The sequence below is a fragment of the Biomphalaria glabrata genome, chromosome 13, assembly GCF_947242115.1.
Source record: "Biomphalaria glabrata chromosome 13, xgBioGlab47.1, whole genome shotgun sequence".
Taxonomy (NCBI): domain Eukaryota; kingdom Metazoa; phylum Mollusca; class Gastropoda; family Planorbidae; genus Biomphalaria; species Biomphalaria glabrata.
In genome coordinates this window covers 19,825,375-19,851,175 of record NC_074723.1, presented here as the reverse complement: position 1 = coordinate 19,851,175, position 25,801 = coordinate 19,825,375, and the positions used below count along the sequence as shown (strand labels likewise).

The 25,801-nt window shown below is 37.8% G+C and overlaps 1 protein-coding gene across 1 annotated transcript in view; it reads left to right on the top strand.

The window, feature by feature from the left end:
* LOC129922542 (uncharacterized) overlaps nucleotides 1-23,629 on the top strand; it is a 70,862-nt gene extending 47,233 nt beyond the window's left edge. The window contains exon 3 of the mRNA XM_056009175.1: nucleotides 23,488-23,629. Coding sequence (XP_055865150.1) covers nucleotides 23,488-23,629 — 142 coding nt within the window. The remainder of the gene's footprint in view (nucleotides 1-23,487) is intronic.
* Nucleotides 23,630-25,801: the final 2,172 nt, after the last annotated feature.

The window sequence follows — 25,801 nt, the reverse complement described above, 5'->3', positions numbered from 1 at the left end:
AGTACCGAAAAAAAAATGAGAACTATTTCTGGATCAGGGTCAAGGTAGAGTAAAGAAATTCCGCCAAGACTTTGAGCAGAAGACATTTTGGAAAACATGTTGTTGCAGACACGTAGCCTTGGCTTCAATTGAAACAAAAAGCGAAACTTAAAAAACTCAAACGAAACTTAGATTATCGATTTTGTATATCATTATATGGATAGTGTTTTATGACATTAACAACAATTGGTTTTGAACATTAATGGCTATTAGTTTAGGAGATTAATTGGTTATAGATTTAGTACATTAATGGCTATTCGTTTAGGACATTAATGGCTTTTTGTTTAGGACGTTAATGGCTATTAAATTAGGACATCAAAAACTCCACTTAACCTTGACTTTTTTTTCAATTAATATTTGTATTTATCAGGTGGTAGTATGATATAACAACTCCGCCATGTGACGGTCATAAGCCCGGCTGAGAAAGGGGGGTGGTTGGGCGTAGGGCTAGCTACCCTGCCCTTTAGAAAAAACACTAGCTACAGAAACAACCAAACAGCAAATCGACAGTATAATATAAGATTTAGTTGCTCAAACGAAAGATCTTTTATTCCAATCCTTGTGTAGACTTTCTTATTAAGGGTGCTTCTGGTTCAACTCCATCATTGTCTTTGTGATTTACAATTGCATTTGTATCATAGGACGTTTGGACCGAAAATTTTTTCTCGATTTAGAGTATATTTGAGTAGGACATTTTATAATCATAGTTTGCTTATTTTTCAATTAGTGCGACTTACATTGCAAAGCACATGTTCGTATCTTCTCTAACATTAAGTGGCAATACAAGATGTCTGACGCAGACGTCATCCGTATAACGGGCCTGGAAGGCATATAACACAATTCTGATGCCGTCTCACTTACGTTGGGCAGGACACGTCTCCAAGACTCCTATATGGCCAGTTAACGAAAGGAAGGCGAGCACAATATTGTCTAGGGAAACGCTTCAAGGACAACCAGAGAGCCTCCACTACGTACCCTGCCCCCAAGTGGACGAAATGAACCAATGATGGGACATAGTCGCGCCGCGTTGCGAGAATTGACCCGAAGATAAAAAAAAAAAAAACTATTGTGGCAGACGTCAAAGAAAAAGGGCAACAGCAATCCACAAAAGTTCCAGCTGGAAATTTGCCCAGTGAGAAGGCGAATATCAAGCAAGTCTCACCACCCAGGCCAGGAGGCACAAAACCGGGCAGTGCAAAGCCCTTATCCCCCACCCCGCCTTCGCCTTGGGTGAGAAACGTAATTATCCTCGTATCTTGATCGACGAACTGTTTCTTTTGTTCTATTATCTTCTTGTTACACATTAACTGTATGCTATTGGGGCAATATGGCAGGATGCTGCGTCTGATTCAGTTGTTTTCTTTCCAAGTAGAAATGTTTTAAGTTGGACATTCTGTATGGAAATGGAAATAACATTGACATTTGACATATTATATATATATTGTGGTACTCTAATTAGATTTAGATATCTTTGGTTTATGTTAAAACATTTAGGAATACATATAAATATCATAAATACTCAATACTGTAAGATCTTCGATTTCTAACAAAATTAATTTATTACCTCTAATTTATTCATTAATTAATTTGCTTTTTTTTTCATTTTATATATAGTTAGAACATTGAATAATTGTGTGCAAAGTTTCTAGTTGATCCGAGAACGAGAAATGAGAAAAATAACGTGTTCAAACTCTGTACCGGACAGACGAACAGGGTGAGTTGATATATACTTTGTCAAATAACCTGGAGACTAGATATAGGTTCAAATGCCCAGTCATTGAACTACTGACTGATTTATATATTGAACTCTCTCTCCGTAATTATTTACCACATACTAGTGGAATCAATGTTGGTATCGTCAGTTAGGAGAGAAAGAGTTAAGATATGGCTGATAAAGAATAATTGCCCATTTATTTTGATGTATTTTAATTACCATTTTTGCCTACTCCTGTTAAAAAATAGTTTGCTTGTAGCGCGAAGTGAGTTAATATGGACAATAACATCTTTTCAGTGTGCATAGAAACATCATGTTAACCCTGAAGACTTTTGCTAATGGACAAAAAAACGTTTTTGTCAGATAAGTTGCTACAATAAAAGTATATGTAATTAGTCAGATATACTTAAGTAGTAATGACAGGTATTTTATAATGACAACACTATGACTCTCTCTCTCTCTCTCTTTCTTTCTCCCTCCCCCTATCTCTCTCTCTCTCTCTGTCTCTCTCTCTCTCTCTCAGACTATCGTTCTAGGTCTCTGTCTTGATCTTTCCGTCTCTGTCCGTTACCTTCTCTCTGTCTCTGGAAAATATATTCTCTCCATCTCTGTCTCTCTCTCTCTCTCTCCCCCACGTACAGACGCATACACTTACACTACAGTTACAGACAACTAGTCATTACATGTAGTCATTACAAGTAGTCATTACAAGTAGTCATTACAAGTAGTCATTACATGTAGTCATTACAAGTAATGTGAACTTCTGTCTCTACTACTTACAACCGTAGTAATCAACAAATGACACAAACTATTTTAAGCTCCACCACTCCACCTCCCTCCTCATCCACCCCCCCTCCTCTTCATCTTATAAATAATGCTCCACCGTCTCCATCCCCCTTCCACCCCATACGCACACACGCACAAACATTTCTCAAAAGTGTATCAACCTATATAGCTGCGCGGAAGTTTTTCTGCGCACGTGACTACCAACATGGCGACATCGGTACGGCTGAGCAGACTATGATTAAAAAAGATAAAAAAAAAAGTAGAACGAAAAAGAAAGGGAAACGAAACAAAATACGTGCATGTATGATTGGGGGAGAGAGGGGAGACCAAAATTAAACGGGGAACGGGAGTTGTTTTTTTTTTTTTTTTTTTGAAAGTCTGCGTCATTGAACGGAAATTATTTTATTTGTAATGTCACAGATTGCATTATAAAAGTGTGTACCACTTAGGGGGTGTCACTTTTCACTTTATTTGGTTCCGTCGAATTTAGATCATCATTGATTGTATAAGTCTGTGTTTGTCCTACTATGAGAGATAAATAAAACAGAGTGACAATACAAAAAAAAAAGGAAAGATAGAGAGAGAGAGAGAGAGAGAAACAGGGAGGGGGTTCTAAATATTTCTGCTTTAAAATCAAAATCTCTGCATCCTGCATAGAGATTGCCAGAAATACAAAAGTTAGTAGAGATCCGTTTGATGAAAAAGTGCACATCTCGACTACAGATAAGGTATTCTGATAAACATTTTGTGAAGAATCTCTAAATGTAGAATGAAGACCATAATCCAAACATCAGCGCCTTGGAATAGAAATAAATAGACAGACATGGATGTATGGATGGATGAAAGGATGGATGGATGAATGTATGTATGGATAGATGGATTGATGGATAGATGCATGGATAGATAGATAGATAGATAGATAGATAGATAGATAGATAGATAGATAGATAGATAGATAGATAGATAGATAGATAGATAGATAGATAGATAGATAGATAGATAGATAGATAGATAGATAGATAGATATCCGACTGATTGTCAGATACTTGTTTGCTTGACTCAGCATGCACACCGCTATCTTGTTTGGAAGTTTGGGATAGGATGTACACATCTTCAAGTCTGAAGCGACATCCTCAGCAATTAAAACAAATTAAAGAATCTTAAGCTTAGCAAAAAGGAAATAGTCTTACTGTATACCATTGAATTCGACTATTATTTTACAGGAAGACAAAGGGCTGTGTTTGAGGGGGGGGGGGACTATTAATGTCCCTCAATACATTTGTTGTGGTGTCTCAAAGTTTATCATTATGTATATGAGATAGTGTGTGAGTCACTGCTACTCTAAATCCTGCAATAATTAATACATGCTTCTAAAAGAAAGTTACGGTTAACTTAAAGTGGTTCAAGAATATAAAAAAAATTGACTTACTTCTTGTAGCAGCAAGAAAGACAAAAAGACCAGACCAGACAAAGACTCCAGGCTGAATCTAGATCTAAGACATATGTAATGATTCACTTCTGAAAATCGCAGTGCGTTTCTAATTGGTCATTTATTGATCACACTTCGACGTAGCGTCATAGAAGTGAACTGATTTATGGATACAACGGAGACTCTTCATCTTCAGGACAACATAATTAGCATCGTTAAGAACGCCAATCTTAACTGATACACGATTCTAGGCGGATAACAGTTCAGTCACATAAGGAGAGAGGGCAAATTGGCGTAGTCAGTGCAGGATTTGGGTAGATGCTAGGCAAGCTACCTCTTTCTTTGGGGGGGGGGGGGGGCATCTAAAACATGCCCCTCGTGAGCAATAACATGAAAAGTAAAGCTTTAAAAAGATAATAAACATTGTTTGAAACCTAGCAATAGGCGAAACACCGCGTCAAATGTCAGAGAATCCGTTACAAAGTTGCTCCACCACTCATTGGTAGAGCAGTTCACTGACAGAATGTGAATGTATCTGTCGTAGAAAGGAAGCTACTGGGAATTTGTTCCGAAAGTCGTAAACAGGCTAGGGGGGGGGGATGTAGCAAACAGAAAACAAGTCACCAAGGGCGTTAAATAAGTAAAATAACAAAGTAAAAATGTTCCCAAGGTCGAATTTCTGGACTGACGTTTTATGACGCACGCCATGACCTTGGCATACCTGGTCTTTTCTTCTTTACCCCAAATCTTAAGTCAGGAAAGTCGCTACGCTGTAAAATCAGCCAACCGCAGCGACTACTGATCTGTGTCAAACTTTGTAAGGCGCCTAGCCTAATTTCTTTGCTGACCCTGACACGACGTGCGGGGATTATAACCCTACACTGTTTCCATTTGACGAGGCGCATAAAATTTGCGCTCTTCTACATCATCTATCATTCCACCCTTAGCTTTGCGCCCTCATCGTCGTGGTAGGTAGTGTGCATATTAACTACCAATCTTTAGATTTACACGAGAGAAAAATCTTGCTAATATATATAAAAGTTTAGCTAATAAATCACTAAAACAGTGTTTCCCGAATTGTGTTCCGTGGAGCCCTAGCGTTCCGAGAGGCCTGAATTACTAGAATAATTAACTAGATTGGCCACCACGCGAATTAATCTCTGTAAAAAGTAAAAAGAAAAAAAACATCAACAATACAGTGGCGTAGCTAGGGTGGGGGGAGGAGGGGGGGGGGAGAATTAGAAAATCTTCCAGGACCCCCACTTGAGGGGGGCCCAAATGATTTTTTTTACATAAAAATCTAAATATTAAGCAAAATGCAGAGGCCCCCAAAGAGATCAAGCCTCCCCAGCGGGCACCCAAAACATGGAAAATTCCTAGCTATGCCCCTGAACATATAACATACAAAGATACACATAGTTAACCTTTTTTCTGCTTTAATTATTATACTTAATAACACTTATTGAGCACATATATCACAGAATACCAAAATATTTTTTTTCATTATTTTATATGTTATAGAGTCCATCATAAAAATAGTAGATCTTGTTTTTTAAATAATATCAATATGAAAAGTAAAGAACTTTTAACGCGATATCAAACAAATGATTGCTTTTATTTTAATAACAATACATTTACTAACAAATTATTTAAAAAATCGAAGTTCAAACTAAATAAAAACTCTTTGGCAACGTAGAAAATCATCTTTGAACTTCTTCAATGTCTACTATACGTGAGGAGATTCAACAAAAAGAACCCAGATAAATAACTCACTAGGGTACACACCAAAAAAAAAGGTACGTTAACAATGATTAAAGAAAAACAAAACGGGAAAGTGTAGAGTTATTTTGCCATCGTGGCGACCACCGTGTTCTAAAAATAAAAGTTGTAACAATTAGTGGGCCCAACATCCTGTTTATTATTTGTACGGGTCCCCAGATGACGCCACGCTTTTCCTTACGGCATTCATATATCAGAACTGTTGATGTCTGCACAACAAAACAAAATAAGAAAACAAGCTTCTCCTCCCTAACTAAAAGTGTACTAGTTCCAATCCAGCTTTAGTCAGGATAGTTTTTTGTTTTTTTTGTTAGTTTGTTTTTCTAACTATATAGAAGTACATACTTCTGTGTGTGCGTAGGTTGTTTTTTTTTTTTTTGTTGTTTTTTCATTCATTGATATATTTTTTTAAAAAACTTTCTAATTTTAGGTTTATGTTGGTTGGAGTGTACCTTGCACCTGAAACCCTCCCCCCCCCCCGGCCTTCCATTTTCCACTAAGATCTTTAGATTGAATCATTTGACTTTCAAGGAAGAAAATATTTTTTTACACAAATCTAAACACTGACTATGTTGTTTTGTGCGTCTGTGCGGTGTGTGTGTTTCGCTTGAGTGATTACGTTTTGATCTAGGTCTGATGTACTTTATTGGATCTTGAGGACTGACAAGAGTATAAGAATGAAAAGGAAAATAAATTACATTTGCGCTTTCTAACGATTTATTAATATTGAAAAGTGGTGGAGGGTATCCTAAACTTATGAATCTTCAGTGAAGACTGATTTTTTGACGCCTTTTAGTCCGCCCAACTCTAGTAGTCAGCACAACACAGTGGCGTTGTTAGGGTGGGGGAGAGGGTGGCGTTCAAATTTCAAAATCCCCACATGCCTCTGCTTGAGTGGGGCCTACAAATGAGTGTCCGAAATTTGTTTTTTTCATCATATATTACGCCATTATCTGATGTTATTGATATTGAATGACAAAACGCAGGGGGCCCTACAGAGGTCAAGCCCACCGGGCCCCCAAATCACTAGCTACGCCACTGGCACAACGAGCAACCATTCAACGTTAACCGGTTTGCAACCCAAGAGTTCCAACTTCGGAGCGCATTGATGGGCCTTAGATGAAAGAGACCAAGGGTGGCCCAAGCGTCATGGTCTCTCTCAACTTTGCCCTTATGCTCAAAAGCAGTGATGCTTAACTTCTTTCGGCAGGCAGGCCATTTTAATTTCCGACACTCGTGTCGCGGGCCACATCATCGAATAGATTTAAAAAATGAAATAGAGAATAAACCATTTTAAATAGTTTTATTAGAAACTCGAAGCACTACTAACGTATCTAAAATGCATTTTTCAGTTTTTTAAAAAATGTTCTTCACTTTTCGCCGATGTTTAGACGAGCCGAATGGAGCCAAGTTGCAGGCCGGGTCTGGCCCGCGGCCCGTAGTTTGGGCATCACAGCTCAAAAGTAATGTCATCAAAGTTTTAGGAGCTGTAACGGGAGACAACATAGTCAACACTCCAAACAACTAAGGGACTTCACTCCTGATAATCCATCTAGCTAGGTTGTCTACTTAAGCAATGAGAGTTTAAGGCGGTTAAGGAGAACTGACCAGCTCGATACGCTCAAAGCTACTATGATGAAGGAAAAGTTGTAGTAATTAGGTTTGGAAAAGAGATCATTGTAACCTTCCAAAAAATTAAATCAAAGTTTATTTTATTTCATATTGCTACATTTTAAATATAGATCTAGATGTTTCTGCGTTGGTCTTGGGTATGTCCGTAACAATTAGTTTGTTATGTTTTCTTCTCGTTTTTAGGACAATTTTAGCATTAAAGAAACATCTTAGAGTTGTAGAACCTACCAAGTGGAGCTACTGTTTGTTTACCTGCAAGAATAAGTTAGTTTCCATAACCTCCCCTCCCCCCCTTGGTGTAACAGTCTCAAGGTCGAAGCAGTGAACCTACTGCGTCACAGAAAACTGTGTCGGCACTGCAGGTTTCACGACGTTGTCAGAGATGATGGAGCTTCAGGCAAGTAGCTGATGAATTTTTACTGGGAGAGAGGGGGCGGAGGCGGTTTGTCTATTCCCAGTCCCGTTTCTCTTCCCACAATTCATTTCTATTTCTTTGTAAAGCCTCTTAGATTAAAGCTAAATATTTTACAGCTAAAATAGCTAACCATTTCTTTATTTATATTCAACACAACTCCCTATAGGGAAAAAAATACTGGGCATGGACTTAACTCATTCTTACATCAAATGATGTCTAAGAAGAGATATCTGCTCTAGTTGTTTAATGTTATCTTGAGTTGAGGGTTCTCAAACAGAGGACGCATATTCTATTATTGTCCTAACCAAGGTTAAATAACATTTTAGTTTTATGTTCTTATTTGATTTGTACAAAGCTGATGTATATTGCACTGTGGGCATGCGAAGCTTTGTAAGTAATCAAACTGAGTAGTCTTATGACAAATATTTGTATGTTTTGGTATGAGTCAAATGAATGTGTTTTTTTACGTGTTTTTTTGTGTAAAATATGTGTTAGTATGTAACAGTATCTACTATGTTCAGCAACGATATATGGTCCTATAAACGTACACTATGGTTATGAGAAGCAAATCCGTATAACAAAAACAAGGTTACAAAGACAGTCTGTGTGTTATAGAACCTCAAAATCGGCCCACGATGTGGTAGGCTCAGGCAGTTAAAAAGGTAGGTTTCAATATTTTCGCCGAATGCAAAGCTGCGTCAGCTAAGAGAAAGAAAAAGAAAGCTGCCCTGTCAGCTAGCCCTTGGCCAGATGAATATAAATGCTCGAACTGTGGCAAAACTCTGCCGCTCCAGAATTGATCAGTCACTCCAGATTTTGCCCCATCTCAAGACGTAACCAAAGCCAGTGACTCATCTGGGCGCATCCATTGTCTTCTGAGACAGAAAGAGCCTTATATAATAGTTATGAAGATATATCTCAATGTAAGCCTGGCCTAATTGATGTAATTGTTTTCTAAGGGGTCAGCCTCTCATTCAAGGTGTCATGGTGAATGTATGTCATGTCATTGTCATAACAATGGGAATATGAAACACTGCTTATTGATTGTTTCAATTGTGTTCGACTTTTACGAACACTAAATAGATTTTTTTTAAAGTGAACATTTGACAAAACAATAATTAATTAAAGGGTGTGCGTGATGTGCTACATAGCCTCCTTTGTTTTATTTTTTTACGTATGATTGTGAATAGTTGTAAAAGTGGTCTATTTTATGAAAAAAAAATTGCTTGCATAGTTCATTTAAAAAATTACATTTTTCGCTTTCAGAAAAGAAAAAATTAGTTGTTGCATCAGAAATTTAAAAGATCTAAAATATTATGTTGGATGCTCAATATCTTTCAAGTTTTTTTTTTTTTTTTAGATCTAAACGGGACGACACAAAACTAAATATGGCTTTTCCCATTTCGCGGGCCGCTAATAAAGAATAAAGAATCCCATCCATACCTTGCGATCTATAGAGACCAGGACAATATTTATCTTGAACGGATAGCATGTCTTCTGGTATTTCCCCATTCAATCAAGAGATTAATAAATTAATGTTCGGTAACATTTTGCGCCTGGTCTTCTAAGTCTAGATCTAAAGGATTATCATTAGAATAGTCTACAGTCTATTAGACTTTCGCTTAACCAGGACTTTTTTTTCTCCGGGGAAAGAAGAGGGGGGGGGGAGGGAGAGGAAAGGGTTAAAAATGTTCCCTTTTTAAAATCTAAATTCATCAGTTATTCACAGAAAAATAAATGGTTTCTAAGTTGAATATTGGAGGTATGGACTTAAAACAATACTCTTTATTTTTTTGTTTTGTTTTGTTCGTGCTGACCTGACATTACACAAAATGTTTGTATTGAAACAAATGCGTAAAGAGAGGAGGATAGTGGCGTTATAAGGCAGTGAGTTTATCACAAGGAGTATAGGCACGTTTCAAACGTTTTGTGCTGAAGACGACATCTTCTTTCAGAATAGAACGCGAGGTCAACACGAGGTTAAGGGAGAGCCGTGAGGGTCAGGTTTCTGGTGATACATCAAAACTGTTAATGATGTCGCTATTTGTTGATCACCTGAACATATGTTACTTGCTGGTGGTCTATGAATTTGTGTCAGAGGGATTGGGAAAGACAGAGACAGAGAGACAGAGATAAACATAGAGACAGATAGAGACAATGAGAGAGACAAAGAAAGAGAAAGAGGCAAAGAGAGGCCGAGACTTAGACACACACGCAGAACAGATATAAAGAGAGACAGAGAGAGAAAGCGATAAAGAGAAAGACCAATAGAGACTTCAGGATAGAGAGACATACACAAGAAAGTGACATTAGAGCAAAGATAGCGAAATAGAAAGAAACAGAGAGAGTCAGAGACACACTTACATATAGAGAGACAGACAAAACAGTGAGAGAGAGAGGGAGAGAGAGAGAAGGGGCAACAAGGACATAGTGTGCCACCCCCAATGGTTCCCCATTACACAATACCACCCATGAAGGCCCTTCTCCCTGGCGAGGCCTCATGTATTCTGCAACGTTAATCTCCTAAAAATCAAAGTCACATTATGATCGCTCCCCCTGGGAAGGAGATCAAAGCCAAACTAAAAACAGACCTTATGGCTCTGCGTTGTTTTTGTATTTTTGTTCCCAGGTCTAGAAAGAAGAAAGATTACGAAGAACGAAAGGGGAGGGGCGCAAGAGAGGGGCGGTAGAGAAGATCGAGACAGTGAGACAGGGGCTGACACGGGAGGGAAAAGGAAAATGAGGTCAGGCAGTGGCCCAGTTTCCTCCCTATTCAGGTCAATGATAGCGTAAATAGCACAATGTCTGCCCTTGACCTGAATACATTAAGTGATTGAGGAGGGGGGCCAATTATTAAAAATAAGGATAAAGAAAGGAGGGTGATGACGTGTGTATGGGCGCAGAGGGATGGGGGGGGGGGGTTTGACTTCTTTATTAACTAATTAGTGCCTTTTTTTTTTAGTGATTAATATTCGTCCATGTGTTTATGTTATTTCCCAAATATCAAGAATTTAAACTATGTTTGAAACGAGAGGAATTTAGAAGAGAAAAAAACATCAAGATTTGAAAGTAGAGAGCAGGGCTAGGAGAGAAGAGAGATGTTGCTGAGGTAGGACTGTAATGCGGAGGGGGTTACAGAGGTAAGAAGTTTATGGGGAAAAAGGGGGGGGGGGGACGCAGAGTGCTAAATATGGAAAGCGTGAGAAGGGAAAAAAACAACAAAGTCATTAAGTCAGCTACACGTGTGACTGGTCATGCTTCAGTAGTCTCCTAAGTCAACTAAGTTTATTTGTTTGTTGGTCTGTTTGTTTGTCTGTATCTCTCGTTAGTTCGCTAGTTACAAGTCAAACATTTAGAATCTTTTTTTTTTTTAATTTTCATTTTTTTCGACTGAAATTCTCATATCAATTTTTATTATTGTTTATCTTGATTTCGTGGTTTTAGAGTTTAGACGGACACTATGATATTATGACACTTTAACATTAAGACGCTGTGACATTACGATATTGCGACACTATGACATTATGACACTATGACATTATGACACTACGAAATTATGACATTATGATATTATGACATTATGACACTATATCATTATGGCACTTAGACGTTTAGAGAATCAAATGTCATTTCAAATATCTTACCAGGCCATACTACATATTTCATAAGCTAGTAGGTCGATACCCTGCTGTAACAACAATAGGTATACAAACATAAAGTTTAGATTTTGTATACCACTTTAATATTCGTTCAGCCGAGTCGATGAAAGTGTATGCAATTATTGCAAGTTGTCCTATTTCTTTCTTTGTGTATACTAATTATTATTTTAGGTTATTTCAGGTAGCACAAAGCAGCTATTGCATTAAGTTTATTTTTAGATTGAACACGTTCTAGCGCAAGGTCATGTTTGCATGTTGTTGACAAGTAATGACAAGTATATTTAAAACGTTGAGGTTTTTCCCTAAGATCTAAAAATAGCTTGGACGATACTGAATGTGGGGCAATAGGAAGTATTTAAAGACTGGAGAATAAGTTCTACAGAGAGAGAGACAGAGAGAGAGAGAGAGAGAGAGAGAGAGAGAGAGAGAGAGACAACTAAAGTAACACAATTTAAATTGTATTATCTTCTTCTTCTTCATCGCTCTCATTATTATGTTGGGGCGTTCAGATGACTAGACCAATACATGAGATGAACTGCGCAGTGGTTTCCAAAAGAGGGAGCTCTCCATATAGTTTTATTTCTATTGAGTTGTTTTGGGGCCAGTGTCTTGTTCGGGCCTCTTGGTAAAGAATGCAGCTTTGAAAGATATGGTCAGCATTCTGAGTATCTCTGGTGACACTCCGCAGGGGAAGATTTCACTGGTTCCAATCTTTTAATTGAATTGTATTGAACAATTTTGTAGTGTGTATATTATTAAAGTGATATCTAGATCCGGAATAAAAAAACTTTGTATTTCAGTTTTGAGTTTTCACTGGGAAGTAGTATCTCTGGCATCACGATATTGTTGGAGAACTTAGAAACTGGTTAACGGAGGAAACATGGCATGCGCATTGTCTGATCAACACAATCTCATCTTAACATCAAGACATTGTTGTCATCTGTCACTCAAACAGTTAGACTATTTAAGTTTTTCTCAGGCATGTCATTTTCAGGTCTTCTTCTTGAATAAAGAATATTTACATGAACATTTAGAGCCTCAGTGTGCGCTTTCTCATCCATGACTTATTCTTCTAGAAGAATTCGTTGTCAATATTTTAGAACTGAAGTTTTGAAAGTCAACGTTGTGTTTAATGAAAGAGTGATGTCTACTTGGAAATCAAACGTCTCAACAGAATGAGGATGTTAACAAAGGAAAAGATTGCTGGGGGGGGGTGGGGATAAGGAAAAGTGGAGGAAGACAAGAGAATGTGAGGAAAAAAGAGGAAGAAAAGAAGGGAGGAAATGAAGAGGCAATGGGGATGAAGGGAGGAGGAAGAGAATGGGGATGTGTGATGAAGGAGGAAGGAGGAAGCGATGTTGAAAGTGAGAGAGAGAGGAAGGGAGAACTGGGAGAGGTGAAGAGATGTGGAGAGAAGAGATGGGGGAGGACAGAGGCAGGAAGAAATAAGAGAAAGAGGATCAGGTCAAAATGGGAGGAAGGACGAAGACCAAGAGGTGAGAAAGAGAACGTCGTCCTTGGTAGAATAAAATCAGTGAAAGTGTGTTTGTAAAATCCCTTTGATGGATGGTACATTTAGAAAAGCTTTAGGGGACAGGGCCGGCTGCTGTATCCCTGACATTTACAAGCCGCAGGTGCTCCTTGAAAACTGAACACAAATATAAAGGTCGTATCATAAACAATAAATATTCGTCTATTTCTTGCAGTCAGAATAATTTATTTTGTTCCCTGACCCTGATAGACTCTCTCTCTCTCTCTCTCTCTCTCTCTCTCTCTCTCTCTCTCTCTCTCTCAGTTAACCTTCATTGCATGATACACTTTCTTCCTTCCCCCCCCCCATTTTTCCCCCGCGTGATGACGTCACGTGCTGAGACTCCGAACAGTGTTTCCGTCGGGCTCTAGCAAGCGCGTGCACTTGGTAGCTTTTTTCTGTGAGCTTAAAATAGGACAGTTGTGTTGGAAACAATAGTTAGGGTTGGGAGGTGTGTGCGTGCGTGCGTGCGTGTGCGTGGGGAAGGGGGGAGAGCTGATGAAGGGACGGGAAAAAAAGTTGACAAAATAAAAAAAGGAGCGAGATTTGATGGTAACAGGGGGGGGGGGGGGGAGAACGAGAGTAGGAATTAGGTCGCGTGACTAACACTTAACTAGTAGTGACGTGACCTAAATAGCAGACGTTAGAGGCCAGGAAGGACTAAAAAAAATGTTCTCTCTCCCTCCCCCCCCCCCATTTTTTCTCCACTCCAACAAGAACTCCCTACATCCTTTTTTTTTCCCTCTTTTATTTTAAAGTTAAGATCCTGAGTTGAGTCTGAGAAAGAGAGAGAGAGAAAGAAAGTAAAAAAAAGAGTCAAATGTAAACACCTTAAGAGTTAAGACTTGTACAGGGTCCCCTCCCTCCGTCACCCACCTAGAGCGCGTGCCTGAACCTAAGTACGTGAGGATAGAAGTCAGCCTCGGTGTGTTTGCGCGCGCGCGTGCATTTGACAAAAAAATAAAAGCAACAAAAGGTTGCAGCGACGAAGTGTAAATGAGGTTAAGTACATTGGTAAACATAACATCTACAGCAGACACGAGTCAGTGGTTCTTAAATAGGTTTGAGCACAAAAGTTATATATGATTCCTGTAATTACTAGAGATAATTATAATGTCAGTGAATAGTGTCAAGAGTATAATGAATTTTGTTTCCCTTTGATGAGTTTCGATCCTGGCAATGCCTGGAGAATAAATATGAAATTCCAATCCTTATAATAACAACAGTTTCGATCCTGGCAATGCCTGGAGAATAAATATGAAATTCCAATCCTTATAATAACAACAATAATTACGTTGAATTTGTTTATTTATATGTTTCGGGTGCTTTGTCAGAATTAAAGACTATGTCATCATTGCCCATTGCATATCGGAGGGTGTTGGGGGGGTGGGGGGCTGGGTTTGAACACTGTACAATCGCGACGACATTCCAGAGAACATATCCCCGCCAGATAGTCAAATAATATAGTTCTTATAACTTGACTCATTACACTACATAGTAAACATTCTGACCAGAAATGGCCCTGTAGGGCAGGCGCCAAAATCTCACTGTGAGCACCGCTGTCCAGAGTGTTTATCAGCAGCAAATACAAGAACTAAACTATTTGTGAAATAGCGACCCCCACAAAGGAAGAGATCCCGTTACGCGCTATTCTAACCTCCAATGTGTCAGGAACATTCCAGAATGTACATGACTCCTATTTGTGTACTTTATGACTACGTCATACTCGCCCTGACCTTAATATAATTTTAGCTTCTGAATGTCACATCAGTCTACGGTAGAATGCAAACAAAATTCAAGATACGAAATTCAGTTCAAGGTTAACGACTTCAAACTTTGTTGACGTCATAAGGAGTAAACATTGAAAATCATGACCCTTTTTTTTTATTTTTAATCTTTATTTCGAGCTTTTTTTTTTTTTTTTTAAACTGATTAACTGACCCCGGATGTATATCCGCCTTTTTAAAGGGTTAAGAGGGAGAGAGAGAGAGAGAGAGAGAGATTATATAATAATGGCTGGCTACGTGGTGGGTGAGCGGTAAAACGCTTGACTTTCGAGGAGTCCCGGGTTGCAATCTCGGTAAAAACTGGGATTAAAAATTTCAGTATTTTTAGGGCGCCCCACAGCCCAGCCAACTCAAATGGGTACCTGACATTTCATTGGAGAAAGTAAAGGCGGCTGGTCGTTGTGCAAGCCACATGACACTATCGTTAAATATTGACTATAGAAACATATGACCTTAACATTAGCTGCCCAAGAGATTGTAAGGTCTGAAAAGGTACTTGACAACGCCTGCCTGCCTGATCTTGTAGTGTACACTCTGAACAATCGTCTCGATGATTTGGAGTTCAACCCCTGCCCGATGTTATCCCCCCTCCTAGTGGTTTGGGCTGGGACAAGACATTGAAGTTTTTTGTTTTTTAATTTAAAATTTTCTTCATGAAATATTGTTGTTGTTTTTGAAGAAGAAAAAGAAATAAGAACAGGTCCCAAACTAACTGACGACAATTGAACCCGTTCTTTCTCCCATTTAACTCGCATCTTCGTTGAAGGTTGAGTATTGGGGGATGGTTGTTTGATGTGATTCTCGAAAACGGCTCTAAGGATTATCCTAGACCCTATAACGGTTGATGAACATCTCGATGAGAAAAAAATGACTAGCTCGTTGGCCACACTTTGAAAACTAGATGAAAGGGCCTATCACTGGGAGAACTAGATGAAAAGGCCTATCACTGGAATATTAAAAGTGTAGTAGATCTATACAATATACATTTGTTTAAACAGGATTATTTTTGGAGGGGAAAAGGTGGTATGGGGCTGATTACAAAATGTTCCAAAGTTTTTTAATCTAACATTCATTCGTTGTTAAGAGAAAAACAATCGCTCTATACGTTGTAAAATGGAAGTATTGTTGTTTTGTTTTCAACAAATATTTGTAATGTTTTCTAGTTATTACATTTTGCTTAGTTCTCATTTTTGGCCAGATTTCTCAAGTTCGCTATGGTTAGAAATATTATCTTATTTGTTCAACTAGGCACTGTCATTTGTTTTGCTTCCTTATTGTCTGTTACATGATTCTCACGGTGAAAGCTAGCATTGCCTTCAAGGACACTCGGGTATACATCTAGATCTCTATCTTATTATGAAGGCTTCGTTTGAGGTGGTAGACTGCTTTAGCGTTTAGAGGTGCCAGGGTTTAGAGTTTGAATCCCTGAGATCATTTTGAAAATGTAATACCGGCAGTTTTGTGATGCGAGAACCACTTGAGGCTCTGTTAGGGCACAGTTCCACATGGGACGTTACGTTTCGGTCTATGCTTTTATTTTAGATTGATGTTATTGAAACAGTTATGGCACCTCACTGTATTCTACACCAATTAAATCTTTCATTGTACTTCTTGTTGGGATTTCACATTGAGACTTTACATTGGACATCTAGTTTGGACATATCAATGGACTTCTAGTTTGGACTTTTTAATGATTTTATAGATCGGACTTTTCAGTAAACTTCTAGTTTGGACTTTTTAATGATTTTCTGGTTTGTACTTCCAATGGGCTTCTATTTTGGGATTATCAACGGACGTCTAGCTTGGACTTCTTAATGGGCTTATCAATGTACTTCTTACTGAATGTATTGTAATAAATTAGGTCCATAGAACCTATCTGTGAAATTAACGCACGTTCTTGTTGTATAAAAAACGAAAAAGGGAGGAGTTGTGGTGGACAGAAAGATTTGAACTTGGTACCATCGATACAACACTCAGAGATGCACATGTCATGGCCTGGCAGTCACGTGATATATAATTTATTATGAATGTCGATTACACGTGTGTGAGGCTAGTCGTTTTCTTGTAGCCTTGTACAACGTTGAAGGGTTTCTCATTAGACATAGCGTCTGGACTTCAGGCTAACTAGCTACCCGAGGTTTCTGTCTGGTCATTCTGATCTGACCTCAATTTTGTTCAGCAGACTACGGGCGGCGAAGCAGTTATGGGCTAACGACCGCTACAGGCGTGACCTTACACTAGCCTCTTCACGGTCAATGCACTCCGTAGTATTGCGCTGATGAAAATACAGGAAGACTTCCTCCATTCAATGATCATGTGAACATTCTTGATTAATTCGTTCATAGCGTTATATGTATATATTTATATATAAGGTTTGTCTTCAAGTCTGACGATTAAGGAGGAGTCCGGCATTTCACGTGGTCCTGTAGACCTGGTTTTGACCTACATATATTGCTACAAAACGAGTGTTAACTCTATGCAGTCTTAGCATCTGGCGAGCAATAATGTAATAGATCTCCTTCGAACAGGAACACACTCGTGTCCCAACTGGCCAACCATTCCGTAAAAGCATTTACCCCATCCGTGTATACCTGACTGAGTCAGCCTGAGTTGGAAATCATCAATAAGATATCAACCGACATATGCAACAGACCATTCATGACCAGTTGGTGAAGCAGGCTTATCTCGGACCATATATTACGGCTCCAATGTCAACAAGGAGTGACGGAGATGTGACAGGGACTCAAAGCAACACTGCATGACCCTGGACGACCTTGAGCCATGGGAGAGCCAGAGGAATCAATACCTGCTGATGGCGCTATTGTATTTAAACAGCAATAACACCATACTTCCTTTCCTTTCTAAATGGTAGCACTGGGAACACTGTGTGTGAGAAGGGGGGGGGATGGAGGGTGTTGGGGTAAGGGGCAAACATAACCAACTGGTAATCGATAGTTACCCTACTTAAGACAAAAGGGTTGGCGGGATTTATAAATTTTTTATCCGACTTTCAGCCTCATTAGGGAACCACACACACAAAAATGTAGAGCATATAAACATATGGGGAACCAGACACAAAGGTGAAAGAACCCTTATAGAATTGCTGTTATAATTAAAACTTTGTACAAAAATATTATAACTGTCATTTTATTTTTATTATGGGTTCTTTTTACTCTCATTTTATACAATCATCTTTTTTTTTTTAAGTCATGTTGGGATCATATTAAGTTATACTGGGGGTTTAGTAAAAATTTAGTTCACTCAAGGGGATCATTTGAAGTCATATTACTATCATCTTGTCATATGAACCTTAACACTATATAGTATGTATATACCACAACATTTGATTGTTTTCAGAGGATGGAACTCGGCACCATCAAGAAAACAGTCTAGAGCGCACCAGGTACCTCACAACCAGTCTGCCATTTTGCTTGTATGGACTAATTAATTCAAACCATTATTTAATTAAACTATTATTAATTAACTAGTTCCTAAATTAACCGTGAAGTTGAGCCTCTTTGTCAAACACGGTTTACACCAATAAGCCCGGACAAGACACAGGCCCCATAACACCCTAAGGGAAGAAAAACTACATGGAGAGCTGCCTGGAAGCCTCTACGAGGGCTTGTCTTGTAATGTTGGATGAAGACTTGCAAAGGGTGTGGCCTATCCAATTTCTTTGAAGGATATATTTACTTCTCTGAACTACTGCTTGTTTTTTTTTGCCACAGTTCGTCATTGGAAATCTTTTTCGTAATTGTACAAAGAATTGAGTCCAAGACTCTTGGAACTCTACGCCTATGGAAGCTTATCTCCATCTTTCGGTCTGAATAAACTTCTGTCTCGTTAATGTACATTTTTACATCGCAATTAGTGATAGCTCGTATTTCGAGACGCTAGAAGCGAGGCCAAAGGCCGAGCACGTCGGGAAAATTCCCCCTATATAACTTCTCTATACCACATCAGCCGTTTAGGTGTTCACCAGAATAAAAGGCCCCATTGAGGAACGGTGTGTAGATAGTAACATATTTTTTTAGGACTTTCTTCTATTTTCACCAGTGTAATTAGTCCTTAAGCATATCAATGGGGGTTCTGTTGTTCATCCCTACTGTCCTAATCGTCTCCTCTAACGATCATTTCCACCTGAGCGCCACGATGAGGCTGAGACGCATTGCCTGGGACTGGCCAGCGGATCTTAGAGACTGCTAACGGATATAAACGTGCTTCATTCTGTTTGTCTTCAACCGATTTTTAAACAAGAATCAATCCATTCATCTCATTGGCGATACAGCGCATGGAGGGCCCATACAGCAAATTTTCCCAACCTGATCTATCCTGGGCTTTTCGTTTCCATCTCTGAATTCTTAGTTGTAGATCAGCCCCTACATCATCAAGACATAGTACTCCTGGTCTGATTTTCGGGCGCATGACTTTTGTTTTTTTTGTCAGTATACTAATTAATACCATCCTGTCCACAGCAAGTATGTCCCAATCACCTTCGAGTGTGGGCGAATTGTTATGTGGAATTAAAAAAAAAAAAAGTGAACTTAAAGAGAAAGTAGGCTCTATTGTCAGAGATGGGATCAGAAAAAAATGGCTAACTTTCAGGAAAACTTAGGAGGTCGTTAAAAGAAAAAGGGAAATAAGCTTCGGCAGAAAAAAAGACAGTGGAAGAGGGGAGTGAGGTTGATGTTTTGACCTTTTCCAGTATTTTGATGACCTGAAAAAATGGTTGGAATGATTGGTGTTAAGAGAGGGGAGAGAGGTCCGTGACCTGGGGCGCTGACCAAAAAAAAAAAAAAAAAACCGTGCGAATGAAGTAGGTTAAGGCCACGGGGCTCTACCCAGAAACTTTGACCTGTTGCTGTGACAGCTGGAAACTGGGAGGAGAGTTTAGGAAAAGGGGGGGGGGATGGAATGAACAGACGGGAGATCACAGAGGAGGGAATGGTAAATAACCGAAAACAAAAAGGATTAGTGGACAATGTGGACTAACAGTGCGAGATGGACACAACATTCATTACCATAGGCAGGGAGAACGTTAAATTGTTGAACTGTTAGCTAGAATCATTTGAACCAGCAAGCACCCTGTCCATTCAAGTTCAATTAATTAATTTCATTTCTGAAGCCATCTATATATACACTATATGTAAAGATGTCCACTTATAATCATAGAGAAAGAAAAAAAACGGGTATTTGTCTTACGGATCAAGTATATGTCTTTAGGAGAAGTCTCTGGCTCCCATAAGTGTCTTTGGAAGGAGCTTCTCATATTTTGTGAAAGTGAGTGTTTGGTGTGGGGGGGGGGGGATGTTGGCGGGTTTTTAGTGAGTCGCAAAACCAAGTGACCAATATAATAAGAAAGACGCAGAATAACATGCACAGAGAATCAAATGAGCAATGTTTGGTTTAACTAAATTTTTCGCTGCTCAGATCTAACGCCCATCTCGAACTGAACAAAATGAATGTGCTGAAGTCGAAACAAGATGGCGTCGTCCTTCACTCTCACTTCCGTTTAGTTCACGTTATACAGGAACCAGGGTCACGATTTCCATCCCGTACACAGGAACCAGGGTCACAATTTCCATCCCGTACACAGGAACTTCAGTTTAAACCATTTTTAAAAAATCCATTTGGAAACAAGTAAAAAAGTCAATAAGCTTAAAAAAACAAACTGTTTCGTTGACTCTACAATCTTAGCCACAATTTCTAGCCGCCTTCTTCTATTTTTGGCGCCTCTTCGGACATGACAGAAACCCGCCAAATGTATGGAGTGTATATGTAAAGGAGAAATAGAATTAATGAAACACTAATCATATAAAAAAAAAGAGGGGATAACAAAAAAACGTTATCAAAAGCAAACATTGTTGCCTAATGTAGGACGTGCTGACTTGACACGTGACATGCACGTGGACCTTAAAATAACAAACACACGTGCAACTGAGATATGTCAGTGCCGCTTCACCCTCATCCTCCCTTACCATTGTTCTATGCCACTAACGACCGGGCTGGATAAAAACGAATGGGGGGGGGGGGGCGAACAAAGGTTTTGATGTGACATGTCTCATTGGTCACGCAAGCTGACACAGGGCGACAGGCTGACCGGAAACTAAATGTCTGGCTCCCGATGGAAGTACAAAAAAAAAAGGCACTGACCTGTGTGTATGTAGTTTAAATACGCATTGTAGGACTATATATGCTTCAATAAAAAAATACGCAATATGTATATTTGTATTTAAAAAACGCACTGACCTACATATATTTGTCTCACTAAAAATACACACTCGACATATGTATATTTGTTTTAAAATAAAATACACACTACCTATGTATATTTGTTTCAATAAAAAATACGCACTGGCTTATAAATATTTGTTTCAATAAAAATACAGACAGACTTGTGTTGAAACCTTTTATTTATCTTTAGCAATTGTCTTGGACACTTTTCATTCAACATATGAAAATATGTTCGCCATCTATTTATCTTTCTATTCTTTCTTTTGTCCGTAAGTCCCTTCATTTATTCATCTTCAAAATCAATCAGTCCATCGACCCATTCTGGCCTCTAGTAGCTTTGAGTTTCTACACAGAAGAGTAAATAATGACATGGGAGGTAATTAGAATTGAAATTTTTGTGTTTACGCTACTGGAACTTTTTTATTTAAGGAGCTATAAATAAGGAAGAGCACCTTAAATCAGGGTCCGTTAAATTAATAAGTTTCAAGATTTATAATAACTCTACATTTGTGAATCTTTTATTGAATTTAAATTAAAATACATGTTAGTGCTTGATATATAAGTATGTTTCATTTGATTTTTTATGCTTTCTTCTCGAATAATTCAAATATTTTTGTAAACGAAGTGTTGGTATTTCTTTAGCTAGACAAGAATCTCCGGCATTTTGAGTCATAAGATTAGACTACGAAAGTGATAACCACATACAAACAAAGACATTCCATAGTAGCAACAAGATATATGACATATTCAAGACATCGTTGAACCCATTGAGCTTTACATTAAGATTTGACATTGGACTTTACATTAAGATTTGACATTGGACTTTACATTAAGATTTGACATTGGACTTTACATTAAGATTTTACATTGGACTTTACATTAAGATTTGACATTGGATTTTACATTAAGATTTGACATTGGACTTTACATTAAGATTTTACATTGGACTTTACATTAAGATTTGACATTGGACTTTACATTAAGATTTGACATTGGACTTTACATTAAGATTTGACATTGGATTTTACATTAAGATTTGACATTGGACTTTACATTAAGATTTTACATTGGACTTTACATTAAGATTTGACATTGGACTTTACATTAAGATTTGACATTGGACTTTACATTAAGATTTTACATTGGACTTTACATTAGGATTTGACATTGGATTTTACATTAAGATTTGACATTGGACTTTACATTAAGATTTTACATTGGACTTTACATTAAGATTTTACATTGGACTTTACATTAAGATTTGACATTGGACTTTACATTAAGATTTGACATTGGATTTTACATTAAGATTTGACATTGGACTTTACATTAAGATTTTACATTGGACTTTACATTAAGATTTTACATTGGACTTTACATTAAGATTTTACATTGGACTTTACATTAAGATTTTACATTGGACTTTACATTAAGATTTTACATTGGACTTTACATTAAGATTTTACATTGGACTTTACATTAAGATTTTACATTGGGTATATGTCACGTCCCTAGTGACACCTCATTGTTCACAAAATGAGGACAGTGTTCCTATCTCAAACTAGGTCACTCGTACCCACGCTTGCTTAGATGCCAGAAAGACGCCGATTAAAACTGAGTTGAACGCTACAGCAGGGAAACATAATTAACGTAGGTTACATTACAAAAACAATTAAAAGGAAAATTAAATGTAAACGGGTCAAGGATGGGTATTGAGATGTCACGGTTCTTTATTCTAAGGAAAGATATAACAGGAAGAGTAGTAGCTTGGCTAGAGAGAGAGAGCTAGAAAGTTAGACTTAGAAGTCGCTTGTTTTAAAGTAAATAGTTACTCATTTTATTGATCATTATTACTGAATCCTGTATCTGCTTTATATATCTTTGTACTGACATTAATTGTTTCAAGTTCAAGTTTAAAATAATTAAAACTCTAGAAACGCTTATCAACACTTTGTTACTTCATTGATTATTACAGTGTTTGAACCAGAGTTACGGCACCTCCGGACCCGCATATGTCACAAGTTTATATCGTCAAGATCATCAAATTAAATAAACATAATAAACACGTGGCAGCTTTACATTACGATTTTACATTGGACTTGAAATCAGAACATTTAAAATGGGACTTTGCAACTTGTTTTCTCAAAGATGCAACGGGGGGTCGGAGACATTAGTTTCAGGACCTACAACCAACATTAAGTAGATATTTATTATCAGTGCATAAAATACCAGTAGAAACTGGTGCCACATGAGTTTGTTACAAAATAAGTCTAGTTGTTAACAATGGTGTCATTTTTTTGTCTTCAGTTAATATGGATTAATTGACTTTTTTTTTTCTAAAACTTTTTTTTCCTCAACTGTCTTTTATTTTTATTTTTTAAAGAAATTTTTCTTTATTTTATTTCCTTGACCCTCCCCCCCCCCTCCTTTTCCAACTCCCTATTGTTATTTTTTTTTTTGTAAAATATGTCCTCCAAAGCTGTCTTACTGATGGACTGATTAACATTGACAAACTTACTGATGGACTGATTGACATTGACCAACTTGCTGATGAACTGATTGACATTGACCAACTTACTGATGAACTGATAAAAATCCTCACGTTTTTAGTCTTGTGTTGAATGTTATCCCCACCCCCACCCCCTTTGTATTATTTATAGTGTCAAGGAAATCAAGCGGCACAATAGTGCATTAGGAATCAATAAAAAAAAAGGTAAACAACTGAGATCTGTTTCCACCCAATATGTTTTCCTCAGGCGGCTGGTTACCTCCTTATGTCGACATAGGGTAATATACTGTTGTAATGGACCAATCAGATTAATAGGCTCACATACGACACGCCCCCTTTTGATAAATTGTTTTTTGAAGGTCAGAAGTATTAGATACTAAAACTATTTATAATTACACAATATTGGTCACTAGAAAACATGACAACAAAATTAGACTTGTATGAGGTTTGGGGGAGGGGCTGAATTTCACATCAACATAACATCATAACACTTTATGGCGTTAAACATTCTGGAGAACCGGCGCTAGGGAACCAGTGTGAGTGGATGGGGGGGGGGGGACTAAAAGGTTCTGAGTCTGAGGTCAAAAGCCGATACAAAAGTTGTGTGTGTTTTTCCCCTAATGTCTTACAGTCCCTCCCCCCCTCTTCTGTTATGATGCTGTTACTTCCCCTTAACCTAAATACTTAAGAGCGGTGGGTTAATGACTTGTAGCGACTTAGTTTTTATTTGTTGTTTATTTATTTTCGTTGTTTAAAAAATCCCAATAAAAAAAAAATCAGTGTTGGTGAGCATTAATCTCGTTTAGAGAAACCATTCCGTCTACATCAAAAAAAAAAAAAAATTAAAATCTCATCATTATTGAGAAGTCCGCATGCTACCAAAACTGCGACATACTTATAGGAGACTTATTTTGTTTATTTTTTTTTACGAAACTGCATTAGTGGTACTTTAATACGGTCGCCAGAAGAAATTTTTTCTTCAGCACGGTAGCTGTCCTCCTAGACCCATAGGCCAGAGGTTCTCGACCCTTTAAGCTCAGCGACCTCCTTTTAAAATTTCCAACTATGCCGCGACCCCCAAGCGTTAAAATATTTTTGTTCATAAGACTAAGTAATCGTAATTGTAATGCAAATATCTTATATGCATTGCCAAGGCTACAGGTTTAATCATGAAACAATGTTTAATTATATTCTTGTAATATACATTTCTTTATTATTGAAGTACAGGTAAAGGGAATTGTATATTTGACTTGCATTTCTTTTCTATTCGGTATTCACCATACTCACAGATATAATTATGTCACCATTGAAACGCACGGCGAAGCAGTAGCAGAAGGCATTGTCACAAAAGTGTTGGGACAGTCAGAGCTTTTCTGTTTCACCAGGTCGTGTCAACTTGTTTGGTCAATCTGAAGTTTCATTGGGAAGCATCGGAGTTTGTTCAGACAAATTTTGTATTTGATCTTTGCTGTGACGTTTATCTTTGCTTATTCAACTGACGGTAATCCTTGTGGATATCTTTGTCGGCAAAGTTCGGATGTTTGCAACCAAAATGACGTTACAGTCAAATTGGCTTTAGAGATTCGGCTTAATAAAAATTCGTTACAAATAAATTACAATTTTCTAGTTCAACTCTAGAAGTAAAACTAAACGTTCAATAAATGTTAATTATATTTTATTTTGTTGACGTACTTTAGATCGAGATCCGTTTTCATGATTCATAATAAAATATACATTACCTTTAATAGCATGGTCTATTAAACGAGGGCGAATTATAATTATAAACGAAATTGCTTTTGAATTAAGTCAGGACGTCACCTTCGGAATATAGGATTCCGAAATGGCTTAACGTTGCGCCATGCATACATTTACATAAATTAAACTGTTAAAAATATTTATACTGGGACAATGAATATGTTTCAAATCATTCTGATTCAGTTTTCGATTCTCGAATAACAAAATCGTAATTTCGAATTTAATTTTTTTTGTACAATATTAAATTTTACATGTGAAATTAGATGAGAAAATCCGTATTTCCGATGGCCTTTGGTTAACCCTGGCAAATCGTGACCTATGAGGTTGAGAACCCCTGCCCTAGGCAAATATATGACGTGTAACAACACATCAACTCTGTTCCAAATTCTTCTTCTTCTTCTTCTTATTGTTATTATTATTATTAGGCTCAGTTTCAAGACCATATTTATTGCCAATTTTTTCGTTAGGCCCCATTTATTCAACACCATTTATGGTAATGGTAGATTGCCTGCAAACTTAAGTATGCAAT